The sequence below is a fragment of the Taurulus bubalis genome (genome assembly GCF_910589615.1).
Source record: "Taurulus bubalis genome assembly, chromosome: 12".
NCBI lineage: Eukaryota > Metazoa > Chordata > Actinopteri > Perciformes > Cottidae > Taurulus > Taurulus bubalis.
In genome coordinates this window covers 10,708,219-10,734,169 of record NC_136600.1, presented here as the reverse complement: position 1 = coordinate 10,734,169, position 25,951 = coordinate 10,708,219, and the positions used below count along the sequence as shown (strand labels likewise).

The 25,951-nt window shown below is 41.7% G+C and overlaps 1 protein-coding gene across 1 annotated transcript in view; it reads right to left on the bottom strand.

The window, feature by feature from the left end:
- Positions 1–25,951, bottom strand: part of thsd7ab (thrombospondin, type I, domain containing 7Ab) — a gene marked incomplete at both ends in the record, with an annotated part of 130,284 nt that overhangs the window by 52,748 nt on the left and 51,585 nt on the right. Inside the window, 5 exons of the mRNA XM_079228151.1 lie at positions 8,268–8,514; positions 11,760–11,954; positions 15,152–15,355; positions 17,055–17,210; positions 21,641–21,709. Coding sequence (XP_079084277.1) covers positions 8,268–8,514; positions 11,760–11,954; positions 15,152–15,355; positions 17,055–17,210; positions 21,641–21,709 — 871 coding nt within the window. The remainder of the gene's footprint in view (positions 1–8,267; positions 8,515–11,759; positions 11,955–15,151; positions 15,356–17,054; positions 17,211–21,640; positions 21,710–25,951) is intronic.

Here is a 25,951-nt window from a genome sequence, read left to right as displayed (position 1 = left end):
TAACTTCCTGTGGGCAGTTACGTCTCCATGTCTAACACATACATTTTGATTTGGGTGGATAAGGTAAACAGGATTGGGTGCTTTTCTGTTATTTGAATGTAAATGTTTTTTATTTTGTTTCCTTTGATCCCCTTGGTGTGTGTCTTAAGTGCTTTACATCTAGGGTAAAGAGTTGACTCACAGCAGGTTTCCCTCTACAGAGAGAAACCCACCCTTTTGTTCCCCTTTTAACACTAATTACATTGTAGCCCCTCTAATGAGGGGTATTATCCAAATTGTGATGATTTAAATAAAACATTTTAAAACAACATGCCATGTTTGTTGGCGGACCACGACACCAGCCACAATACTGACAACACTATGGTTGGCTGTTAGACCGTGTAGACCATGGGGGTGTGAAGTTAGCTGTAATATTGTCATTTATGTATTTTTGTATTATATGTACATTTTGGCGTTCCTCTGGTTTCCTCCTGTTGTCTCTAATATTGTCTTTGCTTGTCAGATTTTGCTGCTTGTTTAAAGAACATTTCTTTGTTTTATTTACAAGGCACTTGGGGTATCTTATCCCTCACTGACTGCAGTATTTTCTATCACACAAACTCCTCTTTCAACACTTCATGTGTGTGTTTAACGCTGTGGAAACGCAGCAGTTTTGAAATGAAATGAAGCCATCCAGAAATAGCGTGTGGTTTTTAACTGACTTGCTGTTTCCAGTCAGTGTAACAATCTCATAATGATCTTTAAATGTCATGATTTGTAGCGAGGAGGGTGACGTGCACAACATGGCACCGGGAGCTTGTCCCAAAGCACAACATTAAGACGGGCAGCCAGGCTAATGCTTATGTTTCGCTCGCTGCTATTAGCCCGGAGAGTAATCTGTTCGGCGAGAGGTGTTTTTTTCTAGAAAAAAAATTGAGCAGATGGTTGAGCAGGAATGAAGTGAGGAGATTCAAAGCAAGGACCTGTCAGTAGTTTTAACAGCGTGCGCACATACACACACACTGAGAGAAAAAAAAAAAACAAGGTCTGGTGGGAAGAGATAAGGCCTAATTAATTTCATTATCAAAATAACGGACTACAAAACAAGAACATAATTTGTTTAATTTAGCAAATAACGGTTGCAGTTCTTCAAGAACCCTTTCAGTGGTGGCTTTGGCCTCCTTCTCGTGGGCTTCACGCTATCTATCACAGTAAAAAAAAAACAGGGAGTAAACACAGCCTCCATTAGAAAACACGACAGGGAGATGATTGACTGCGATTAATACAGCTGATGTCGAACATCATGAACATGAATCATTCAGTTTCCCTTTTTCACAAATTTCACAGCATCGATGTGATTATACAAACACACATTGGGTAGGATTCAGCACACAGACTGTCAGAATCAATAAGCAGACGTTGTTTTTTTTCCTCACACCGCAACAGCTTTCTCGATGGGATGATAGCAGCCCAAGCCTGAGGCACTGACATATTTGTCTCTGTTGTGTCTTCTATTGGGCTTTGACAGTTAGTATGTGTGTGTGTGTGTGTGTGTGTGTGTGTGTGTGTGTGTGTGTGTGTGTGTGTGTGTGTGTGTGTGTTTGTGTGTGTGTGTGTGTGTGTGTGTGTGTGTGTGTGTGTGTGTGTATGTGTGTGGCATGCACTCTGAAAGGTTCACTGCCTCAGGCTGCGAGAGGAAGACAGCTCAGATCCATCGATGAATGAGACAGGGCACATCTGCATATGCAGGGTGCAGGCGGCCATGTTTGTTTGTTCTGCTGGGATCCCCTGGGTGCACTGATCAAGACTACCTGCCAGTTGGATTTTTACCAGACGAAGACACGCAGTGCAGAAAAAAAAAGAAAAAACTATATTGAGTCACTCCTGAGTGCAGGCGCGTAAACACTGCATCTGAGCAACAGATGGTCCGGGAAGGCAAAGCTGTTGCATCTTTACGCTTTGGTCAAATAGATGAACGAATCAAGGGCTTAAAAAAAGGGTAAAAAAGTAAAGAAAGCATTCATGAAAGAGCATAACCTTTTCTTAACTATAACCAAAGTGAGAGGTTTAAGGAGAAACCTGAATAAATGAGAGGAGAAATATAACGTCCAGGGCCAGAGGGGATCACTGAATGGTTAGTATGAAAGGGATTTGCGAGACGCAAATTCTCACTCCAAACTCATCAAATAACTCGTCATTAACGCAAGTTTTAAACGTGCTAGGGACAGCGTGTCAGATTCTTCCTGTTACGTGCATGGTGCATTTTAAACATAAACTTCCAACGTAGGTTTTAAGCTTACTTTCACAAGTACTTGGTTCGGTTAAAGAAGGTTGTGGTTTAAATAAGTATCCTTGTTACGTGAATATTGTCAAGAAGTACAGCATTTGGGTAACTAAACTATGGTAAAATAGTCAACTTGGACATGGTTTCACACAGGACTTTAACAGTGGTCTCCAGGGTGAAAGTCCTGTCTTTGTTTGACTCATCCTACCTCCATTATCGTCTGTTGTACACAGACTTTCATACTTTCTATACTATGTCAGTGGCTCTGCCTGTCAAATATAGGCGTGGATGGGTTTAACAGTTGGAAAAAGCTGAAGCTGTTCTTTAGGCTCATAGTGAGTAAATCACAGCTGTCAAACACTAATTACGCTAATGTTTTATTAATTACATTAATTTGTCAATTGGTTTGCTGATTATTCTCTTGATTAACTGATTTGACTGTTAATATTATTGAAAAGTTCCCCTAACAGCTTCTGATTGTCATTCAAGGTCCGTCTTCCAGTCTCGTACCAAAAGACAGTACATGATCAAATGTAACACAGAAAAGCTGACTATTCTTACAATTGAGGGGCTGAAATTAGGGATTTTTTTTTTGTCTTAAATAATTGATGGACTCAAAGAATAGTAGCAACTAACTGAGTGTTCAGGGTGGCTCCAGTAATCTTTCAATCTTCAATTCTTTTTTATCTTTATGCTTTTTGGGATCTTGATGTTTGGATCAGGATGGGGATCTTATAAAGTCAAGTTTTGTATATAATCCAATAATAAGTTATATGTCATGTCTGAAAGCATTTTAGGTGGGGATTAGATTAATTTAGAGAGAGATAAAGGGAGAAGGTTGAATGTTGAGTTGTCCTTGAGTGAGACACTGAACCTCAAGTTCATTGCTGTAACTGTATATATATATACACTACAATTCAAAAGTTTGGGGCCACTTAGAAATGTCCTTATTTTTCAAAGAAAAGCACTGTTTTTTTAATGAAGATAACATTAAATGAATCAGAAATACACATTGTTAATGTAGTAAATGACTACTCTAGGTGGAAACGTCTGGTTTTTAATGAAATATCTACATAGGTGTATAGAGGCACATTTCCAGCAACTATCACTCCAGTGTTCTAATGGTACATTGTGTTTGCTCATTGCATTGAAGACTAATGGATGATTAGAAAACCCTTGAAAACCCTTGTGCAATTATGTTAGCACAGCTTAAAACAGTTATGCTGGTGAGAGAAGCTATAAAACTGGCCTTTCTTTGAGCTCGTTGAGTATCTGGAGCATCACATTTGTGGGTTCAATTATACTCTCAAAATGGCCAGAAAAAAGAGAACTTTCATGTGAAACTCTGCAATCTATTCTTGTTCTTAGAAATGAAGGCTATTCCATGCGAGAAATTGCGAAGAAACTGAAAATGTGTCTGGGTGACCCCAAACCTTTGAACGGTAGTGTATATATATGACGATTGTAATACAGTTATAGCTTGTTAATGTCCATCATATCCTAGTTGTTAGTGTCAACTTGAGACTTCTGTTCATCTTTCTCATCACGCAGTTGGCGTTTATTGCATGCTGTCATTCTCCCTCTACATATTAAGTAATCTGATTTGTTTGTTGTCTGTTCTTTTTAGACCAATGCTCATGCATGTTAATTACAGATGATTTGGCTTCTTCCAGCTCTGTTAATTGTCTCATGTTGATTTGAAAACTTGCTTATCAAAGTGCTGATTGCCAGACTTCTTTTATAGTTGACAAATGTGGCTAATTGGCAATCAAATTAATAGCCCCATCTTGGTGGCAGTGTTTGTCATTGTGAGTAGAAGAGTCAAAGTCATGTCCCCATGAGGTGTTGAAATCATATCCTGTGTGTGTGTGTGTGTGTGTGTGTGTGTGTGTGTGTGTGTGTGTGCGTGCGTGTGCGTGTTATGTGATAGTTCAGCAACAACAACAACTTGTATGTGTTCACAGCTAAAACAAATGAGCAATGTTGTACACACTGCAAGCTTCTTTTGGTGATAGTAAAATGGGAGTCTGCACGCTGGTTCACAGCTTGTTACTGGAATCCTGCCAGTGACAGAGGCCTGAGGAAAATCCCTCTAAAGACTTTAAACAGCATCTTTGAAGAGTTACAACAGTTGCAGCACATGCAAAGGGACATAATAACCGGAGCTGGGGTTGTATGAAGAGTCAGAGCGAGGGCAGCTTCTTCAGCACCACGGACAGCACCGGTCCATGAAGGCAGGTGAAAAGGAGCCCCGAAGTCTATAAAGAGACTCCTGTCTGACAGAAATCACAGTTACTATCATTCTGATGGAAACTGAAGCATTATTTTTTCTTTGCTGTGTTCAGTTTATTTCCTTCTACATTCCGCAAATACAAGCAAATCCCAGCCTGTGAACAAAACGTCTCGATGCCATATGCATCTCAGAACATAAGTTTAATTGTTTGTTTTTTTTAAGTGGGAGTTGAATGCCATAAATGCCCGAGGTATTGTTGCCAAAATCCTTCTTCTCTGAAAAAAAATACCTGTGGGACCCAGGATATTTAGTATGTGCAGTGTAAGCTGCAGGTTACTTCCAAGTACGTTTCAGGCTCAACTGGCAGCTTGCAGTTAAAACAAGTTCAAAATAACTAAAACTATGCATGAGTTCCTAAATCATACATGCAGGATGGAGGTTTGATCCCCTGACCAGAGAACACATGGACACCACATGTATAAGTGGGCACTCCACACACTACAGTAGTGATACATTCCCCCATATCCAGTCACATAGATTTAAACTGTGAGTTGTGTGAGAGTTTGCTGAAATAAAGAGGATCAGATCGATTCTGAAGGGTTGTCAATTTGGGTTCTTTCCACCTCAAAGACAGAGTACTATCTAGAGAACTGTTGTTCTACTCAAATACAACCACATCAGTAAGACATAGCAAATAAAGAAAGAAATATAAATTGTGTATTCCAGCTTCTAGTCTGTTTTTAAGTCCATTTCTTTCCCGAAAATACACGTGTCAGCGTGAGGTTGATACCCAATAAAAACGCCCAGAATAACTGTGTCTCACGGCTCGCGGCTGTGTGTGTACTGCAGTGGCGAGCCGTGCATTTTCTACCTGCGCCTTCAGTGCCGTCTCATTATGACGCCACAGCTACCGGTTATTATTTGCTTCTCGGTCGGATGCCTCCAACCTCGTCTTGCGATGTTGGAGGCATCAGCCCAACCCTGTTGAATCAACAACAATGCATGTTGTCCAAATCAACAACCAGTCACATTTAGTTATAACAAAACAATCCAACAAAACTAAAACACTGCACACACACACAAGACATCTCCGGTGCAGCTGCTGCACTGTGGTGAGGGGAGAGGCGCAGCCCCAGTCCCGGCTCGACCAGCAGCAACAACAGCGCTGTGGCTTGTTTAGTAAATACGACTGCAGATGTAAAAAAAAAAGTAACACAACCAGCATTTCACTCACCAAATGCCCGTAACCCTCTGTGCGAAAAGCGTCATCAGTAAATCCACCAGCAAGTCCGTTTCCCAGGCTTCAGCCTAAGCTTCAAGGTAGCTTCTAGGTTCTAGGTAAAAGCTAGAAGTTTCTAGTAGCTTAGTTGACAGAAGTCCCGCGCCCCACTAACCAATTACAGTGCATGTTAATGGTCACGCTGGGCCACTGACCAATCATATACGTCCACACCATTTCTGACACTGGCACGACAAAGAATACACCCAGCTTGTCAAACTAAAGATGATTTGTTGAAGTCCATGACAATCAACCACAACGTCCACTCTCTGTGTACTTTAATCTGCAAAGGCCTGCTTAAACTGCTTCGCTGACATAGAGACACAGGAGAAAACAATCTGATTGGATAAAACTCAGCTGCACTGCGCTGCAGGCTGAAGGCAGAGCAACAGAGGAAGACAGGAGCTGTGCAATGAGAAAATAAGCTGATAGGGAAAAATAAGTATAATACATGTAGTGTATTTGTGAAAAACAACTAAATTATAAAATAGCTATAAGTTTGTGATTCTGTTTAGGCCAGCAGTGAAGGCTTAGCAGGCCCTGATGGCCCACCACTGGTTTACTGGTACCTCTGTTAGCCAAAACAATAAAAGTGAACAAACTGTTTCCCCCCAACCATGTCTCACTTGTGGCTCCAAGCGACCGGGAGGATAGTCTGGTCTTATGGAGTGAGGAGTCAGCAGTCAATGACAGAATCAAACAGACATGTGTCACTGCAGCCACAAGAGGTCTTATGAAAAACCTCAAACTCGACTCAGCTGTGGTCAATAACAGCGGCCCCCTGCTGAGAGGCTGAGCAGGCGCTTGAGGGGAGTCAACTTTGGCGACATGTCTTCTGTTCTCTTGTCTCTTTCATCGCGAGCGATGCTTTTACACGTCGCCCTTATTGAAAAATTATACTTGATAATATAAAAGTTATCGACAGGCGAAAAACAAAAGATAATGGAGGCAAATCGACCGGAAACTCTTTTTTTGTCGGTTGCTCGATGCCATTAGCCATGACCCCTGCTGCTCTCCGACCCGCTGGGCCTGTGTCTGTCTCCTGTTCGAGCTTCGCCCGTGTGGATTTAAAAATAAATAAAACACATGCGATTAAAGACACCCTGTACTTCGACCCCTCTTCCACGGCCTGATGTGTGAACTACAGCGCCTGGGTCAGCTGCTCAAACTGCACAACACAACACACTCCGACCCTCGAGATAATTGCTGTTCCTCTTCCTCTCCTCACTGATAATATCTAACAGGATGAGGAGGTGTCTGCTGGTATTGAGTGAGAGTCAGAAACTAAAGATGCATTAAAGGACTTTCTTTTTTTTGGGAGAGGGGGGACTTTTATAAATCAATCTTCTTTGGACAGATCAACTCCTTTGTCTTCTGTTGTCGGGTGAATCAGTCAAGCATAAACTGACACCCGACTGGAGCCGATCCGTCTGGCAGACGTTAACTCAAAAGCATATTTTGAATCCGTCTCGTGCGGTGTGGTCTCCAGAGCTAACCGCAAACATCTTGCCTCTCATCTGCCTCATGATTAAATTGCCTCAAAGTATCAATCCCATTTAATTACCGTCATTATCATCAATGAGAAATTACCAGCGCCCCAAAAACAGCAGGGTTAATTAGGCTTTCAGGGACGGAGAGATTATTTATTTATCTGTGGTCGCCTGCGAAGGGAAGATATGAATTGGGAGTTAACTTCACGTAGAGTCTGCTCTGCTTACTTAACCAACCAGCATCTCCTTGTGTGTGTTTTTAATTTCCTCTCTGACTCACTTTACTCTCCTGCTGTCTTTCCTTCCCAACGCTGCTGCTTCTCTCATCTGTCTCTCACCTCCTGACTCCTCTTTTGTTTTGTTTTTAATCTCGCTTGTTTTCAATGTCACACACACATCTTTATGTACCATTCAGTTTTACCAGTTCACCACAAATAAACAAACACAACTGACTTAATGTCTTTTCGCACAACAGATGCTCACAGATGCTCACAGATTGCTCTTTGACCTCACATCATAAGACAGGCTTTCTAATTCTTTGCTTGACGAGTGCTTCTAACCTTTTTTTTTTTTTTTTGCTGTGTTCATCGAGCAACTACAATAAATATAAGAGGTTCTTTGAAGAATAATTTCACACATCAAAAAACCGCCGGAGCACTCCATTCCTCTATTCTCTAAACGGCAGCACTAGATTTAACTGATTGCTTTCTTCTGTTTAGATAAAGTCGTCCAAATCAGGAATCTTTTTGGATCTTGATGGCACATGACTGAGAGCTACAGCTCAAAGCCAGTGGATTTCAGCTCTGAGGAGTGAGCAATTTTAATTTTGACACAATTCTCCGAGAGCTAATGTCACAGTTATAAACACCTACAAAGCAGCGAAGCGAGAAATTACTCGGGAGTCTAAATAAGACTGCTGCCGTTGAAAAACAACACCAGGCACCGCTGGTTTAGAAACGCCAACATGAAGCAGAAGCAGAATAAATAAGAGAAATAACTCACTTCTTGGGGGGCACCTGTCCCACGTTGACCCGGACGCAGATGACCTTGCGAGTCTGCATTCCCGTGGAGCAAGGAGCCTGACCGCCGCCGCTGGCTCGGACACCCACGGTGGTGTTGAGTGTGGAGGCAGAGGGGTCCTCGGTACAAGGGCCCCACGGCCCCGTCTGCCAGTGGTAAACTGTACAGGCGTGTTCGTTGCAGTTCCGCACCTCCTGGAGGGAACTGCTGTTTGGGCACAGGGCTCCACCTGAGAAACACCAAGACACAGCCGAGATAAAAAACAGGACCTTATTGTTGTCTATCAGAGTCTCGCCCAGATCAGTCTCAGATTAGTTCTGAGGTCTCATGCTGCATCCACATCGTCAACATGATCTAAACATTCCTCCGTGACACTGAAACATCTTGAAGATAACACTAAGCTACGCTTTACTGTGTTTTCCCAATCAGTCGCTTAGACACCAAAGTGAGGGGAAATAGGGTCCATGTTAAAAAATACTGGTTAGTTAAACATCTTTTTTCTTTTTTTTACGGTTTAAATGACTTTGTGTAATCTGAAAGGAGAAGCTTGCATTCTCACAACAAACCTACAAAGAATTATCACCAGAGTCAGTTGCTCCCCTCAACTCTACAGAGCTTTTTAGCCTCTTTCAGCTCATTGTTTTGATTTTATGGTGATCAGCTTTACTGATTTGGTTCACTCTCACCATTCTTATCTCGCCGTTTTCCGATGGTGGAGACCAAAACAGAGCTTATCAGGGGTCTGAATATTGGACGTGGCCTAAATGCTCAGAAACACAAGTCACAATAAATGCTTACGTTACACTGTGACCACTAGATATGTAAATACACAATTTCAAGTTCAAGTGCTCGTTCCGCTGTCCGAATAGTGCCCACAGCTATCTTCTATTCAGCACATTTCCCCTCTGTGATGCACACTTCAGAAAAGAGAGCTATGAAAATCGAGCACACCTGTCTGACAGTTGTTGTTAACAGATTTTTTGTCCTCCTTGAAACTGCTGAATCTTTGTGACCCACTGAATAAAACCTACACTCGCTCACATTGAACCTCTTTATAATGAGAACTCCCTTTAGTGCTCCGTTGTTTAACGAATACTTCCAAGAGCCTTTAGACCTTGTTTGCAAAATTGGAGCGGCTATGCTTGCAAGAATCGCTTTAAGCTGAATACAGATGACCTTCCACACAAAAGTAGTCTTTACCTTCTGAATATACTGTAAATCTGAAGTTATGAATACTAGCTATGAATACAGCCAGTGTGCACATATAATACACAAATGTATTGTCCTTTTTTAAGTTATTGCTTAAAGGGTGCTACATTTTCTCATTAATAAAATGTTCAGGCCATTCATTTCATTAGGCAGTCTGGTTTTCTCACAGTTAAACTTTTGTGGGACTTCAAGGAGAAACCTGCACTCAGTAATTAACCGCCAAAGACCCTTGGTTAAAAAACAAACAAAAACATTATAACAGAGGTGCTACGCTTCTCTGTTTAATCTTGTTTCATCGTAGATGCTGCGAACACTACAGACACATCGGAGTGTTCAGGTTCTGTGTCAGACTTTTAGTGCACTACTTTGGCGCGTTTGACCTCCATCTGTTGTTTTTCCAGTTCCTTCTTTTTGCGTCTCCCCTTTTCATTTCTCTTGTGAGTCGGCAGCCAGTCAGCTGTGTCGACGGAGCCCTCTTCTGTTTCAGAGTAACTGCCGACACTTAGGGCTCTCAGCAGAGATTGAGAGGTGTTGTGGGACTGTGGCGTTTTGACACCTGTATTTGGCTGCTGCAGTTGACAGAGAGCGAGCTCCGTAATGAGCGGCGGCGAACACTCACAGTTTGGGCCTGGATCACAGGCTGCCAACTCAGACAAGGCTCAGCCTAATGGTTTCTGAGCGTGACTCTACCGTTCTCCTGACTGCGCCATGGCAGCTCAGCTGACTAACAACGACGGAGACGCTAGTCCCAACGCCAGCATGACTTGGTGCCTCAATGACCTAGAAAAAGCTGCATTGTTGGACAATGGGGGGAAATATGAAGCTTCCTGGAAACATAAACTGCATAACAAACAAAAAATAAACAGCATATGAGAGTTATTTGTGTCTGTTGTGGGATAAATGACGGGCTGTCGGCTCATTCACAGAGTGGAGCAATTCTCACTTAGCATGCGTCCCGACTAACACTCAGTTGAAAGAGTAAGAGGCACTTGAGCTTCATGAAGTCCCATAATAATCACTGTGGAATTAAATGGAGGCAGTTATGCTAAATCGGTCATTAATTAGGCATATTTATGTATTCATTAGCACATAATCCTATGCCCACATATTGGTGGTTGCTCTTTAATATGAACCCTATCTTAAAGCTTGGAGTACTTCCTGTAGTTTCAAATTTTTTTTGTTCTTCATCAATATGCAACACAGGAGCTGCGAAATCTGCTAAGGAGCTCAAAATCTAATCAGATAATCTACTCCGCAGGGGGAACCTGTGGTGGAGAGACAGAAGCCTCTTTCAGGTATTGTTCTTGGGTATGTGTGCGTTAACTTTGTCATAAAGATGTGTGTCTGAATAGACAGCGGGATACAGTTTGGGGTGATCTCCTTTGTATTTTCTTAGCCTTTCTAAAGCTACTACAAATACAGCCACTACATTTCTAGCCTAACGTCAAAGATTTACCCAAAAGTTCCGGAAACTTTGGCACCTGAGTGAGACCTTTGATGAATACAGACATGAAATATGTTAATGTGACAGGTGAGTGCATGCAGTACATAAATGAATACCACTGCAGAACAACAGAAAAAAAACACATTCAAGCTATTTCACACATGGCCAACAAGCCCTGACTGTATCACAAGTGGTTGACTAAAATCTAAATCAATTACAAGTCAACCGAAAGCTGTTTCGATGCTGTCGCTTTTTAAAAGCACAAACCAAGCTGACAATTTTCATTTTGCTACGTGTTGACACAAAGTTTGAGGTTTGAAACAGCTAAAAGCTGACTATTAATTACAGCCGTTACCCTCCATCACTGTGATCCAGGCCACAACCATCGCTGTGACTGTGAGGAAAACACACACACACACACACACACACACACACACACACACACACACACACAGACAAACACAACGAGATAAGACGCAGGCAAATGTTTGGAGACATGACAAAAAGAAAGACAAGAGAGACAAGCAGACGCACACGGAGATTTAAACCAGAGCATATTGCAGAGAAATGATCTTGGAGACAGATAAAAAAGTAAGTGTCAGGCGAGGAGACGGACCAATAGAAATAAGCACCAGGAGTGATAAGCAGACTGTTTGAGATAAGGACAAATGCACACGCAGACAAGTGTGAAATCCAGACATTCAGTGAGTGACAGCAAAGGACGACTTGAAAGGCCATGACGAAGCCAATATCCCAGCCTCATCTGCATATATTTCCCATGCACCACGGCGTGCAGGAGGCCGTCTGCAGGTGAGACTCACCTTCCCCGGCGTTGTAGGCTAGAACGGAGCGCGTCCTCAACTGCTTCCCCTCGATGGTCTTGCTGGAGCAGGTCTGAGAGCAAGTGGACCAGGGCGTCCAGTCGCTGAGCACACAGTCACGTGAGCAAGGCACCTCGCAGGGCACGGGCTCTGGAGCCGGAGAAGCTGTGCAAAGTCCCCTGTCCACTGGCTCTCCTGAGGAGGACAGAACATAACACCATCACATTTGGAAGGGAAAAGAAAGATGGAGAGCCTGAAGTTGCATTTTAAAGTAGAAAATACATCCATGTTGTTAGTTTCCAGTGTACAACGTGCTAACAGTAAGGTAACACTGTGGTAATATATTGTCAACAGCAGAGTTAGAATTGTACTTAATAGTATCTTGCAAAATGATGCAATGTGGTTCCTTCAATGCAATGTGGGGGTTTTTCTCGCAAATTTGGGATTTTATACTCTCAAAGAATATAAAAAAATGTTCCTGTAAATTTCAAAATTACCTTTTTTATTTCGATCCTTATTTTGTCTCATTGAGTCAATATAATTTTAAAGAGACAAACTAGAGCCAGAATATTCTCTTAATAATAATGGGGTGACACCTAGCAATTAATCTTGTAAAATATATAATTTAATAACGAGACTAGCATACTAGTTAATGATACTGAAGTAGTCTTTTCATCATGTTTAATACTGATGGGATTTCAGGAAATCAAGCTCAGTAATTAGCACAGAAAGAAGCTGAAACTGAGGCATAAAAAGCCAGCCACTATTTGCATTTATGACATAGAAACGTCCATCTGTGTTTCCAGGTAATGCCTCCTTTGTTTTTTTGCTTTTTCAAGCCTAAAGTCTTCTGTTGAAAGTCGAAACAGATGGTTTCTTATTTCCGAACTTGGTTTATTCGTTATTCATTTTAAAATTCCAGATGTGTTTCCGGGTAAACTTTGTCACTCAGAAATTGCCATCTGTGTTTCCAGGTAACGACTCTGGCCGAAAATGTGAACGTTTTATTTTGAAAGCTAAGACAGGTCGTTTTGTTCGTGCAAATTAATTAATGTTTATTACTTCCTATAATTCCATATGTATTCATGGGTATAGTGTTGTAGCTCAGACGATGCCATCTGTGGTTTTTCCAGTATTAAATCACGATATATGTTCAGGAGACTTTTCATTATTTTCATGATATTTAGCAAATGAGGACTTTTTCTTTCAGGCAATTACTGATGATACCAATGAATCCTCTTGTGTATGGCACTGATATTAGCACATAATTAACACTATATTACTCTTTTATTTAAAAAACTAAAATATCCTTATTACTGTCATATCTTAGGAGAGCATTTCACATTTACAGACTGTCTGTCTGATCATATAAACTCCATTTCTTCTTATTATTTTGGTTTATTTACCAACATAAAATTCTGGGATCTTTCCCGGTTTTCATGTTGTGTGTGTGTGCATTGTTTTAACCTCCTTGGTACGTTCACGACTGAAGAAAGAATCCGAAAGCTAAAACTCTTCAGAGCACAACTGAACCCGATGAGTGAGACGTGTTGATGTTACTCGCCAGTTAATGAAATACTGGGTGGTCGCTTTACCAAGAAGGATAAAACTTGAGGACTCAAAAACTTCATCACCATCGACCTACACTTCAGCTCAGAGGCGGTCGGCGCAGCGTAGAAAAGGAGCAGGCCGCACAGGCCGCATCAATAAACCCGTATAGCGGCACGATCCAAGCTCCACAAAAAGCCACCAGCATTCAAACCACTGACACGTCTGATATTCCTAGATCTACGTAATCTGTGGCTCGCCGCAGGAATAATTCAAAAACATTTCACTTATGCTTTCCATATTGACACGACAGTTTGTTATGACCCTTTTTATGTTATATATCATATATTCATACGGACGCACTCTGGACTCCAGCCAATCTCGATACTAAAGTGCCGTTGAACGTGGGGAAGAGCAAACTCACATGGGATTTCCACATTTGTACACTGTCGCCCATGTTTTATTGATGAGCGTCAGTCATAAGTGGATTGTATTAACCCACATCTGCCTCTATGTTGCTAAGCAGGGAATATTTCCCCCTGTAAGCGATGCATGCAGAAAAAAGTGTAAACCTTTCAGTAGCTGAATTGAAATTTCAAGCGGGGCAGAAATTGCTTGGGCTTCAGAAGTCCGGGGCCTGGCTTTGCAATAAGATGTCAATTTGACAGATACGCAGTGAACCAATCATGACTGAACTGAGAGGGCATGAAAATAAAAAGTGACAGGGGATCCGAGCAGTCTTCAGGCTCACACAGGGGAAAAACATGAATGAGCAGAACAGCCACTGTGACAGGAAGACGTTCACGCGTCGTGTGCAGAGACGAAACAGCTCCCTGCTTAAGTGGGCAGGCGGTCGGCGGGGGGAATATCAATAGCCAGTTTCAATAACATTTGTATCGACCTTCGCCTGTTGTCTGGGGCCTGGCTGCGTGGCCTTTTCTTTTATGTCTGGGAACGGCGACACAGTTGGGGGGAAAATACACAAGCTGACATTGCGGTGAAAACTCTCTGAGGCGAAAAGCGGAGTGAAAAATCTAAACAGAACAAATCAATTTTCATCAGATGAGGGAGTGAATGTTGGGGGGCAGTCAGCCGAAGTCAAGGGGAGAAGAAAGAGAACAGTGCAGAGTCTCTGTTAGTCCTGCATTGAAACTTCACCAAATACCTGCAGTCGATGCAGGAGCTGTGATTCGTGGGAGAGGTCAGAAGGACAAATGAGTACGGGATCATGAAATGCAGATTAACTGAGCACGTGTGGGACCGGATGTGATTATAGAGCGGCAGCACGTTCTAACTTTACATGCCGAAATAAATAAAAGTGGTCGCTGAAAAGATTTAAATCAATAATGTGTTCCTTTTATTTTGCCTGACATTTGTCCATAAGCCCCAAAAGGCAAACGGGGAGTCTGACAAAGCATCTGTGCACTCTTAGATTAAAGATTTAGCTTTGTAAAGAGGAGCAGTAAAAATCAGGAGCAGCAAAGGGCACGGAGCACTCCGAGACCCGTGGCCACGGAGATTGATTTGATTTAACGAGAGTAAGGTTTAATTGTGCGTGCCGAGAGGAAGGCTGTAATGAGAGAGACGGCGTGAGAGAGGCGGTAACGCTGAATCAAGTGAGCGTTAAAGTGGGAGAGCTTTAACAGGAGGTGAGGAAGGGAGGGGAGTCTGGAGAGAAGTCCACTCGTGGAAATCTCCTCACGTAGAGCGAGAGTCGGAGGGTCAGTGGAGGGGTGGTCTTGAAAAATCTGTGATTTTGCACACGCGAGGTCAGACGTGCGCCTCTTATTGCAAACGGAGGCTGGATGAAGAAAGCCCAACACACTATGAGTCCTCCCTCTCACCGGTGCCGTTGACACACTGGACCCGTGCGAGCTGAGCGCCGGGGCCGCACAGCTTCTCGTCGCCGGGGACGCACTCGTCCAGGCCGACCAGCTGCCAGGCGTAACAAGTGGGCTCGTCGCACGGCACCGCCTCCACCAGGTGCGGGCAGTTCCCCGGCCCTCCCGTCGGCTCGTTGGTGATCCGGCGTTTTCTCAGTTTGAAACCTGCAAAGAGCGTGAAGACGATGTATTTACAGAACACTTTCTCTCATGCGGGAAGTGGAAAGTAACTAGTTATTTACTCAAGAAGCTAAGTTCTACTCTTCTACATGTGTTTGACAGCAAGTTACTTTCGTGCTCAAGGTATTAAAAGTATGATTTTACTTGTGTTTCACATGAACACATTATTCGTTGGTTACAGATGAAATCTGTGGTTTTCGAGCTATTTTGGCTTGTGACAAATTACCAAAAAACAGAACATGATATCAGTTCAACTAAAGACTCATTTCCCTTCTAAACGTCTCAGATGGTTCAAATAGGTCAAATTATCAAATAGTTACAGTCCAAAAAATATATATGAATTTGTGAAGCAGAACTTTCATCCTTCGTTTCTCCTCCATTATTTCATGACCCCCTCGCATTTATTTTGTGGCCCTTTGGAGCGGCCACCACCGGACTAAACTACCTAACAATACATAAAATTGTGTGGAGTGATATAGGTAACCTTTAAAGGGGGAATTACACTTTAGTTGAACATATTTTGTCAACATATGTTTTATTTTTGGGACATTTTCGCCTTTTTGTATAATTCTTTTTACTGATGATGAGGGAGAGAACGGGAGAGAGATGTGGGTGAGACATGCAACTAATCGAAAATGTGACGTTGGCGTTACATCAATTATCCAACATACAAATTAGTAAAGTGTAAACTACTGTTGCAGTAAAATGCTGCTTACACATTGATGCATCAGTACTAATCTAACAGTCTCATCTACAGTACGATTACTTTGACTTTTAAGTATATTTTGCTGATAATACTTTCTGCGGATGATATTGGGTCCAGGAATTTTACTAATAATGGAGTCATTGTAAACTGTGGCATTGGTACTTTTACTTAATTGAAGGATCAGAGCAGTTCTTACACCAGCGATGATGGATGCTGATGATTAGCTTGGCTTGGTTGGATGGCTGCCATGTTGAGACAGCTCATTAACACTAATGAGGAGAACCTTGATGATTTCCCCACACGGACCGAGCCGGAGGCGGCCGGTAATCTTACCCGGCCCATCTTGTTTTGGTACCAAGTGTCATAACGCAGAATGCACGTGTGACCAATGAATCCAGTCACAGTGACATCTTTGTATACACAACGTTGATCACTCGATTGCTCTTTCACATGTATATCGCATGAGATTTATGTGTGAGTTTGCATTAACATTTTACACACTGATATTAAAACGAAAAAGGTACATTTAATTATTAATTGTAATGTTGCTGCAGTGACAGTAATGTCCACCGACGGTAATGGTATGTTTCCTATGTATTTTTAACAAGATGTCCGGCTACTACTAGAGACATTAAATCATTAACTATTGATAACAAAATTTAGTAAAAATATAGTGAAGACTGCAGGTTCATGAATGCCTTTAGACTCATTATTATTGTTTCCATATTAATTATACTACATTGATGTAGTGAGTGGAAACAAGAGCAAGGAATGGAAAGAAAAAGTTATTGTTGTTTATCACAGAGTAAAATGGCAGATGGACGAGGGAATGACAGATAATGCACTTTATCATTTATAACATGTTTATTATCTTTACTTTAGGGCCGAAAAAAAGAAAGAATCATATCAAACATGTAAATGGCCTGATAGTTAAAGATAAATCATAATAATCATCCACGGGGACAGGGGTCTTCCTACCTTTCTTTCCAGCCTGGTCGTCACAGTTCTCAAAGGTGCACGGCCCCCAGGCGCCCCACGGCGACACCTCGCAGTCGATGGGACAGGGGATCTGGCAGAGCTGGGACCTGTTGGGGATCGGACCCTCGCACAGCTTGTTTTCCACCGGGTGGGAGGCTGCGCATACGATCAAAAAGGGAAAAGGAATAAGCAGCGGATAAAACAAAGCCTGCTTTACTTTGATCCTATTCCTGTTCGTCATTATGCAAGGAGTTTTTTTTTTATTATTTTACCAGCATTACGGTCTAAAGGGACATGCAAATGCTTCTTTACATTTATTCCCAGCATGAGAGTCCCTCTAGAATGAAAGCCCATTTCCGCTAGTAAAAGAACAAAATAAGATGAAAATGTACCTGTGATAATAAAAATATCTGCATGGTAAGTCCTAATTATGAGATAGAAAGTCGAAATTATGAGACAGTAAGTGTGCATGCGCTTCAGTGGTTTTACCTTCGTTATTCTTCTATTCTCATAATTTTGACTTTCTATCTGATAATTATGACTTTCCATCTCATAATTAGGACTTTGTATCTCATTATTTTGATTTTGGACTTTTTATCTCATCATTTTGACTGTCTATCTCAAAATTATGGCTTTTTATCTCATAATTATGAGTCATAATTATGAGATATATGACATTTGTATTATCTTAGCTACATTTTTTCTTTTACTGACAGAAATGGGCTTCTATAGTATGGAGAGCAGATGAGAACCAAAGTAAGGTGGGAAAAGAAGAACCAAAAACATGCCCGTGAAGTAGACACTATTTTCCTTTTGTTTTGTTTATCGCCACCCTGTTGGTGTGTCAGAATAATAAATTACCAGAGATTGTCCCGTGCGGCACCTTTGCGAGCGACATAAAAACAGGTTGTGGAGCGTTGCCCACCGACTCTCGCCGGAGAGAGGAGAGGAAACACAAAAGGTTCAAGGGAACTCTGACAATGTCTTGGCTCATGTCTGATGAGGTGAAATGTGGCACATTATTTCCCCGAGTCGTGCTACAATGTTAAAGAAAGAAGCGCTCTCCATGAACTGGTGAACGCGCCCGTCTGAACTCCCACCAAGGAACTTTGTCGAAGTAAAATGGAGCGCTGCCATCGCCGTGCGAGCCACGGCTCTGTGACAACTGTGCAGATTACATTTCTGCGTGTCTGCCGAACCATGCAACGATAAATACATTTGATGTGTGCAGTTTTTGAGGATGCAGAGTTTATGCATTTATGCATGCACATTAAATATGTATGTTGGTGTCAGTGTCATTTCAAAGTGAAGCTATACTGTATCTTCCAGAGCTGTGCATCTGTCTTTCTCTTTATTCAATATTTGAAGGTGGAGATTGACGGCTCTTTGAATACCAAACTGTGGCCTGTGGGAAAAATTCAACATTTTATGAAATTTGCGGGATTGTGTTTTTTTGACTCATTCTCATATCCAAGGATGACCTTGAAGCACAGAGGTGATGTCCTGTTTGTCTGCTGGCAATAAGTCGACTTTTTGCGCTAAGAGTGCTTATTCCCTTTCTCAACGGGAGTTGGATGAGAAGACAGAATCCACTCTCACGTGTGCACGTTAAATAGCCGGTTAGCTTAGCTTAGCATAAAGACTGGAAACAGCTGGACACAGCTAGCCTGGCTCTGTCCGAAAAGTAAAAATAATGGGTCTACCTGCACCTTTGAAGCTTACCAGCTAACGCTGTTTGTTTAATTTGTTAAAAACACATTTAAAAAAATAAAGGCTGCAGAGTAAATGAAAGTAAAGAGTAATACAAAATAGTCTCACGAAACTCACGTAAAACCACTAAATTGTCATTTGTTCCACCTGGATATGGATTAGACAAACGTGTTAATTAGTGAGCTTCAGATAGAGCCAAACGAGCTACGTCCAGTCTGTGTTAAGCTAACGAGCTGCTGCTTCATACTCGGCAGGGAAATGTGGAAATGCAGCAATCTTCTCATCTAACTCTCGTCAAGAAAAGCGAATAAGTATTTCCCAAAAATGTCGACCTATAATTGCTTTAAGCCAACAAGACACCTGCTCCTCGCTTCCAGGTCGTTCTCTGTGATAAGAGCGAGTCCTGCTCACTCAGCAGACAGGTTCAATCCCCCGCCGGGAGCTCCACACGCTGTCTGACACTTCTAAACCTTTTTCCATCTGCACACACACACACACACACACACACACACACACACACACACACACACACACACACACACACACACACACACACACACACAAAGCAAACGTGTGCAGCCGTGCACGTGACTCAGATAACATTCTAATTTGCACATTAAATACTAACTGATGGCTGGTATAAAAACTGCAAACAAATCCTGAAACATTTACTTTTAGTGAGACAAACTTAAAGGCAGCTGCTACATAAATCGATAGATTTGTTGTTTTTTCATGCCAACATTGGAAGGATTTTATATTATACATATATACACCTGTTCTCCCAGAAAGAATTACTTGGAAAAAGTATCTTTATTTCACCTGTTCTTAAGTCAAAAACACAAGAGAGAAAACTATTTAGATCAGACGTGGATGACCAGATTATATATATTTTTTTCCCTTTCCTCTCAGGTCTTGCGTATCTGATTGAGATATTACGACGTTTAAAAAAGAAAAGGAAATTGATGCTCAGTCTTAAGACATCAGTCAGTGGTGACATAAAAGTTTTAAAATACATCTATGTATACAAGACTTTTCTCTGTAAAGTATAGTATTGAGTCATACATTTCAAATATTTCTTTTTATAGAGAATATTAAATGAATCCCCCCCGAAAAAAACTCTTCTCATGTTCAACCTGAGGTTTCAGTATTCCAACTCTTTCTACGAGACATCTAAGAGCTTAAAGTCTCACATAGTTGGGAGAGCTGAATCATAATTCCCTCAGAACTGCACAGGGGAAGAAGGCAAGTGGGGCTTATGAAATGCAAAAAGGCTAATTCCTCCTACAAATACACTGAAAGTCAAATAGTGAGTTTGCTGAGCCACCGTTAATCCACGTCTTATTGGTGAACTACACTGACTTCAATCTCTTAACATCTATTCATTTGGGAATACAAAATTGAGGACCAACAGAGTAGAGAGAAAATACTCTCTATATCCGTGTATTTTACACTGTGCTCTCCAGTGAATCCATTCTCCTATTGTGCTGAACTGACAACGATGGAAACCATCCCGCGTGCCAGTGTGGCTTACTGTCTGCAGTGTCTCACCATCCATATTCGGTTTGTGGAGGAACAAAGCTTCCACTCATCTGCCCAGATTTTTTATGTGAGAATACAGAACTTTGTTGTAATAGTACTTGTCCCTTTGTTGGATTTGGCAACAATACTGCAGTCTGGATGAAGAGCAGCAGGCTGGGCTTGTAACTTTGTTAAAGTGTGTTGTAATGGGCACAGTTGTGCACAGCATTATACATCTATAGTGTCAGAGTAGTAGGAAGAACCTTCAACATGTTGTTAAACAAATATCTATATTTGAATGCTCATTATTATGATGACATGTTTTCTTTTTCCTTTGTGATACATGTGTATGTATGTTCAAAAGAGGAGAGCAGAGGAAAAGGGAAGGCTAGGAGAAGAGAGGGAAGGAGGGGAGAGGTTAGGAAACAAGAATAGAAGAGAGTAGAAATTAGCAGATAAGATGAAACAAGGATAGAGGAAAGGAAAGCCAGGGGAGAGGAGAGGAAAGTGGTGGAGGTAGAGGGAGAAGAGAAAGGGAGGGGAATACAAAAAGGAAGGATGGAGGAAAGAAAGGACAGTAAGAAAGAAGGAAACAAGGAGACAGGAGATGAGAGGTGACAGGGATAGAGGTTAGGAGAGGAGATGAAAGGAAGGAAGGAAGAAGAGAGCAGGAGGAGACGGAAAAGAATAGACATTCCGTTGACAGAAATGAAAAGTGACAAGAGAAGATGGGATGAAATGAGAGGGGATAGGAGAGGATAAATTAGTAAATGAAAGGGAACAAGGATAGAAGAACGTAGAGGAAAGGTGACAAGGTAATAGAATACATGGAAGGAAGGAAGGAGAGGGAGGAGGGGAGAAAACAAGAAAGAAAGAGAAGAGGGGCAGCAGCAAGGAGAGAGGATAGGAGCGGAGCAATTAGTAGTGGGGAAAGGATAGAGAAGAGGAAACAAGGATGGAGGGGAGTAGAAAAATAAAAGAACAGAGAGAGGAAAGGAGAAGAAACATGAATAGGGGAAAGAAGAGGAGAGTAAAGGAGGAAGGAATGAAGGTGACAGTAGGGCAAGGAGAGGATAAAAGAATACAGGATGCGGGGAAATGAGGAGAGTAGAGATGAAGAGAGGAGAGATTATAGGAGAGCAGAAGAAACAAGGAGAGAGGATAGGAAAGGAGAAATTAGTGGCAAAGGAAGAGGAGGAGGAGACAAGAGGAGTGAATAGAGAGGAGAGGAAACAAGGATAGATGAGAGGAGACTGACAATGAGAATGGGGAAAAGGGGGGAAAAGAAAGAGAGCTGGGAGGCACAAAGCAAACAGAGAGGCTGGAGCTTCGTTATCAGTGTGGCTGAAAACACCTACCTGTAATCTGGAAGGTGATGGAGAGGAGAGGGGGGACACTAGGCTTCTGCTGTCTCTGGGTCTGACCCGCTGCAATTACAGGGGAGATAGTGCTATTAGCTACGCACACATCGGGGGAGACGGAGGCACTATCAAACAAACACAGACGGAGACGGGAAACAGCACACAAGAGACTGGCAGAGACTAATGCAGCAGCAGCAGCAGCAGCAGCAGCAGTGCTGGGCCTCGTAGACCAGACTTGTTTTAAAAGCTTTAACAACACGTCTTTTATCATTTTGGTCTGAACATGAGATCAGTGGTCCGTCTATTCTGACACGTTCAACTCGTTGTTCCTGATCATATTTCCATGTGGATGTGCCATCTCTTCAGGTTGGAGATGTGGGTGTTAAGTGAGGTCTTTCCAGGCATTTAAAGGAACAGTTCACTTCTTCTTTTTTAAATGCAGGGTAGACCTCTGGCCTTGCTGTGTTCCACCAAACAGCTCCACAGTTGACTAATTAAAATGTTTGATTACTGTACAAAAAACAAACAAAAAAATGGTAGAACATCAGTATGAGCTGGAGAGCCTTAGCAACAACCGAAGTGACTCTGCAACTGGCAGCCCACGCTGCAGCTGGAGACTCTACATAGAAGCTCCAGGTGCATGAATAACCCTCTGTTGGTCAAGAAATAACTCCAAAGGTGCTAGAAGTCATACCGATTAAACAAACAACACACATTATGTAACTCTGGCATCTTAAAAAGAAGTTGGAAGGCATATTTTAGTCTTCAAGTTCCCATGAAACGGTAGGCAAAGTGCTATTTTTTTCAGCATATGTACGTGTTTCCTGTAAAAGCAGGACGTTCGGGAAAGACTTGTCTCCATTGGCGTTTGCAGTGGCCAATAGCGCACCAGGCTTCAGATGGACAGTAGCTCAAACTGAAAAACTAAAAAAATATCGTAAAGAAACTTTCTATAACCACTTTTGTCCATCGCTGGGCCGGATACGGCCGTACAGGTGACGACCAGCTCAATACATAATGTGAAGCTCTATTTTGATTTCAGGGGAGCTTTAATGCTAAGCTAACCCCACACGACTTCAGCTCTTCGTTTAACATGCAGACGATGATATTGATTTTTCTCGTCTAACTCTCAGAAAGAATGTGCATCCTTAAAAAAAATCTAAGTTCAAAAGACATTGTTCTAACCTGCAATGACAGTACAAACTCAAGCATTTTAATCAAACCCCTCCTGATACACTCAGTGTTAATGCACCTTCAAAGGGCTGTTAAGTCGATTTTATTGTCAAATACTGGGAAAGGGGACCAAAATGTCCCACAGCGTTGGGGGAAGTGCTTTAGGGATCCGAACGCTGCCACAGCTGAGCAGAAACCCAAACTTACACAGCCGTGGCAGAGGAAGTGCCGTATGATGTTGCTTAGCCTGCGATACTGATCTCGGGTCAGATGGGAGTTACTCCCCTGTAAAGATTAAGGTTAAGGTTTAGGAGGTGGTAAGCTGATTCCAGATCTTGGCCTGAGGGTATCTTCCTCCCCCTTTTTGCATGGTGATATTTAGTAATGGCAGAGGGGAGAAAGAGAGCGCCGGCTGCATTAAACTTCACTGAGCCTCTGTGTGCCTCTCTGTCTCAGTGGTATGCTGAGAGATTAACCCCCGACAGAGGGGAAAGAAATCCTGCGCCAAGAAGATAAGAACTTTGAGAATTTGTGTGTTTGTACAGACACTATCACACACAAGTCACGCACATTTCTGCACAGCCGGCCCAGACGACACCGCTCTCAACGTGCTCGTATATACAAATCTTTAACGCCACCTTAAAGGTTTTAGGCGTCCAAACATGTATAATAGCTCAGGTACATGTCCTGTATTCTCTCCCGAGTCCTAGAGATGCTAGAGAATTTAGGAAGGACATTCAATCCGATTAAGTACATAGAAACATAGATTATTATATAATTTGATATGTCTATCTATTATTATTATTTGGCTACGTACCAGATTTATTTGATTTGTGCTGAGACATGAGAATCAGATGCAGATCAATTCAAACTCTAAAAAAAACAAGTCATTCATCGAGAATGATGTCACTAGTACAAGTAGAAGAAATATGAATGGAATAAAAGGGCATAACCTAGAACATATTCTTGTGAATAAACAGCTTGTCTAATTTCACTCAGTAGATCTGTTAGTGTCCATGTAAAACCAAATCAATTTATTTTACCGTACTTTTGTTTTACGTAACTTCAGAACTTTACTAACACCAGTTACATAAAAAAGCGTAGTTATTTTAAATAACAAAAATAGTTATTTTAACCCAAACCATGATTTTTTCTGAAGCCTTACCAAGTATTTTTGTTGTATAAGTTAACCTAAAAACTATAGTAAACCCATGTTGGAAGTTTATTTTGAAAAGATACTGAATGCATTTAAAACTGCATGTGTGTTTCCTGTGAACACGGACATTTGTTTTGAAAAGACACAATTCATTTAAGGAGAGGAGACCAAACTGACATGACATTTACATCTAAGAGGTTTCAGGGGGAATAAAACATGTTAAACTTATCTCAAAATACTTTGTAAATCTATAAGTAATACTTTGGAAAACGTGCCCGAAATAATCCATCCAGTTTTAGAGTGAATCAAATGTCTGGACATTTAGTTTAATGATAATAGTATTGTATTATTTTTCTGATATGTAATTTACATTTTTCTAGTTTACATTGTTAATAAACCTATTTAATATATTGCATTTGATAGTCTTCAGTGTAAACGAATCATATTTTAGCAAGATTACGTTCACTTTGTCAATTGGCTCTGTTAGCTACCTAACAGAGACCTGGCAATCACTGAAAATACAAATTGCATATAAGTAATTATGTATGTGCTTTTCAAGAGCACCAAGTCCCGGATCATAAGTGACTAGCAGGTTAAAATATCTGGAACAAGACATTATTTAATGTGATGTCTTTTTCCATATATTGAATGTAGTTTGATCTTTAGTTTCACATATAACACATATATGCAAGAGCTTTTTTTCCAGCCAGCTAAATTCCTCAGTAAATTAAATTGTTCTGCTGCTGCGCTCATTGACGGCTATTTCCCTTGTTGGAAAAAACCACTGAGCCAACGAGAGCTTTGTTAGTAGGATTAAGAGTGATGATGTCAGCCTTCCTCAGCTGGAGCCAGAACAAATTGTAGAAAATAATGTTAAAATGTGGATTAGACCGACACAGCAACACAAGTATTTGATATGCAATTATCTGCTACAAATCCACCAAGGGACTGCAGCTCTTATAATAAACACTGTGTGAGGGGTTGGAGGGTGTAAGTTGTCATGTAACACCGCTCTGATCAAATTTATTTGAGTCACACTGGAGAGTTCGACTGATTTGTTTCAGCGTGGCGCTGAAAGAATTGAGCTATATGCAGCGGGGTGTTGACTTTGGTTACAATATTGATAGGAGACGGCCGACAGCCTCCTGTGATCAATACAACTGAAATTATGAGTCGAACGACAGAAAGGACTCTTGAATCTATATATTTCCTCCCTCAACACCATGATTCCTAAATTGCACCGATAGCAAGGGCGGCCGCGGCTTCTGTGTCGGCTGAAAAAGGACATCAATGGGCCAGAAACTTCAGTCATCTGTTAAAAATGGGCAATAAAGGAATGTCATTGTTTTAATCATTCTACATTATATGTTATTAAATATGTCATTATTTACATATTTTTGTTTCTTCTTTATATTACTTTTTCCCCGTAAGGAACTTAGAAACATCGGTTTTGAAATCAAGTTATGATTATTATTATTACCTCTGTATGCAATGCGTTTGGCTTGGTTTGTTGATCTGTTTCTCAGCAGGATAACTACTGGCCTGATTTCCAGGAGCCTTGGAAAGGTGTCGCATTGGGCCAAGAAAGAACCCATCCCGTTATTTTTAACTCATGGGAACGACCTTGGCGGGCGTCTGAGCTCTCCATGTGCCCTCCCAGTTATCTATAGTGGTCTTTTAGGGCAAAATAGCCAAAACACAAACAAACATAGTGTTGGACTGAGAGAAAACAAAATGAACTCCCAGTCTGATCGGCTGCTCGGCTGATACCTCCATACATCCACGAGCTACACTGAACACCACTAGAACGCATCGACTGGACTTGAGAGGAGCATCTCGCTCCACGTTTCCAATAAGTGCCGACCGGGCATCTCACCTCTCCATAAGCTCGGCCTCAGATAATGTGTTTACCGGCCGCTTTAGGAGTGTAGCTTTGACTCTAAGCTGGCTCGACAAGTGTCAGAAATGGCCTCTGCACT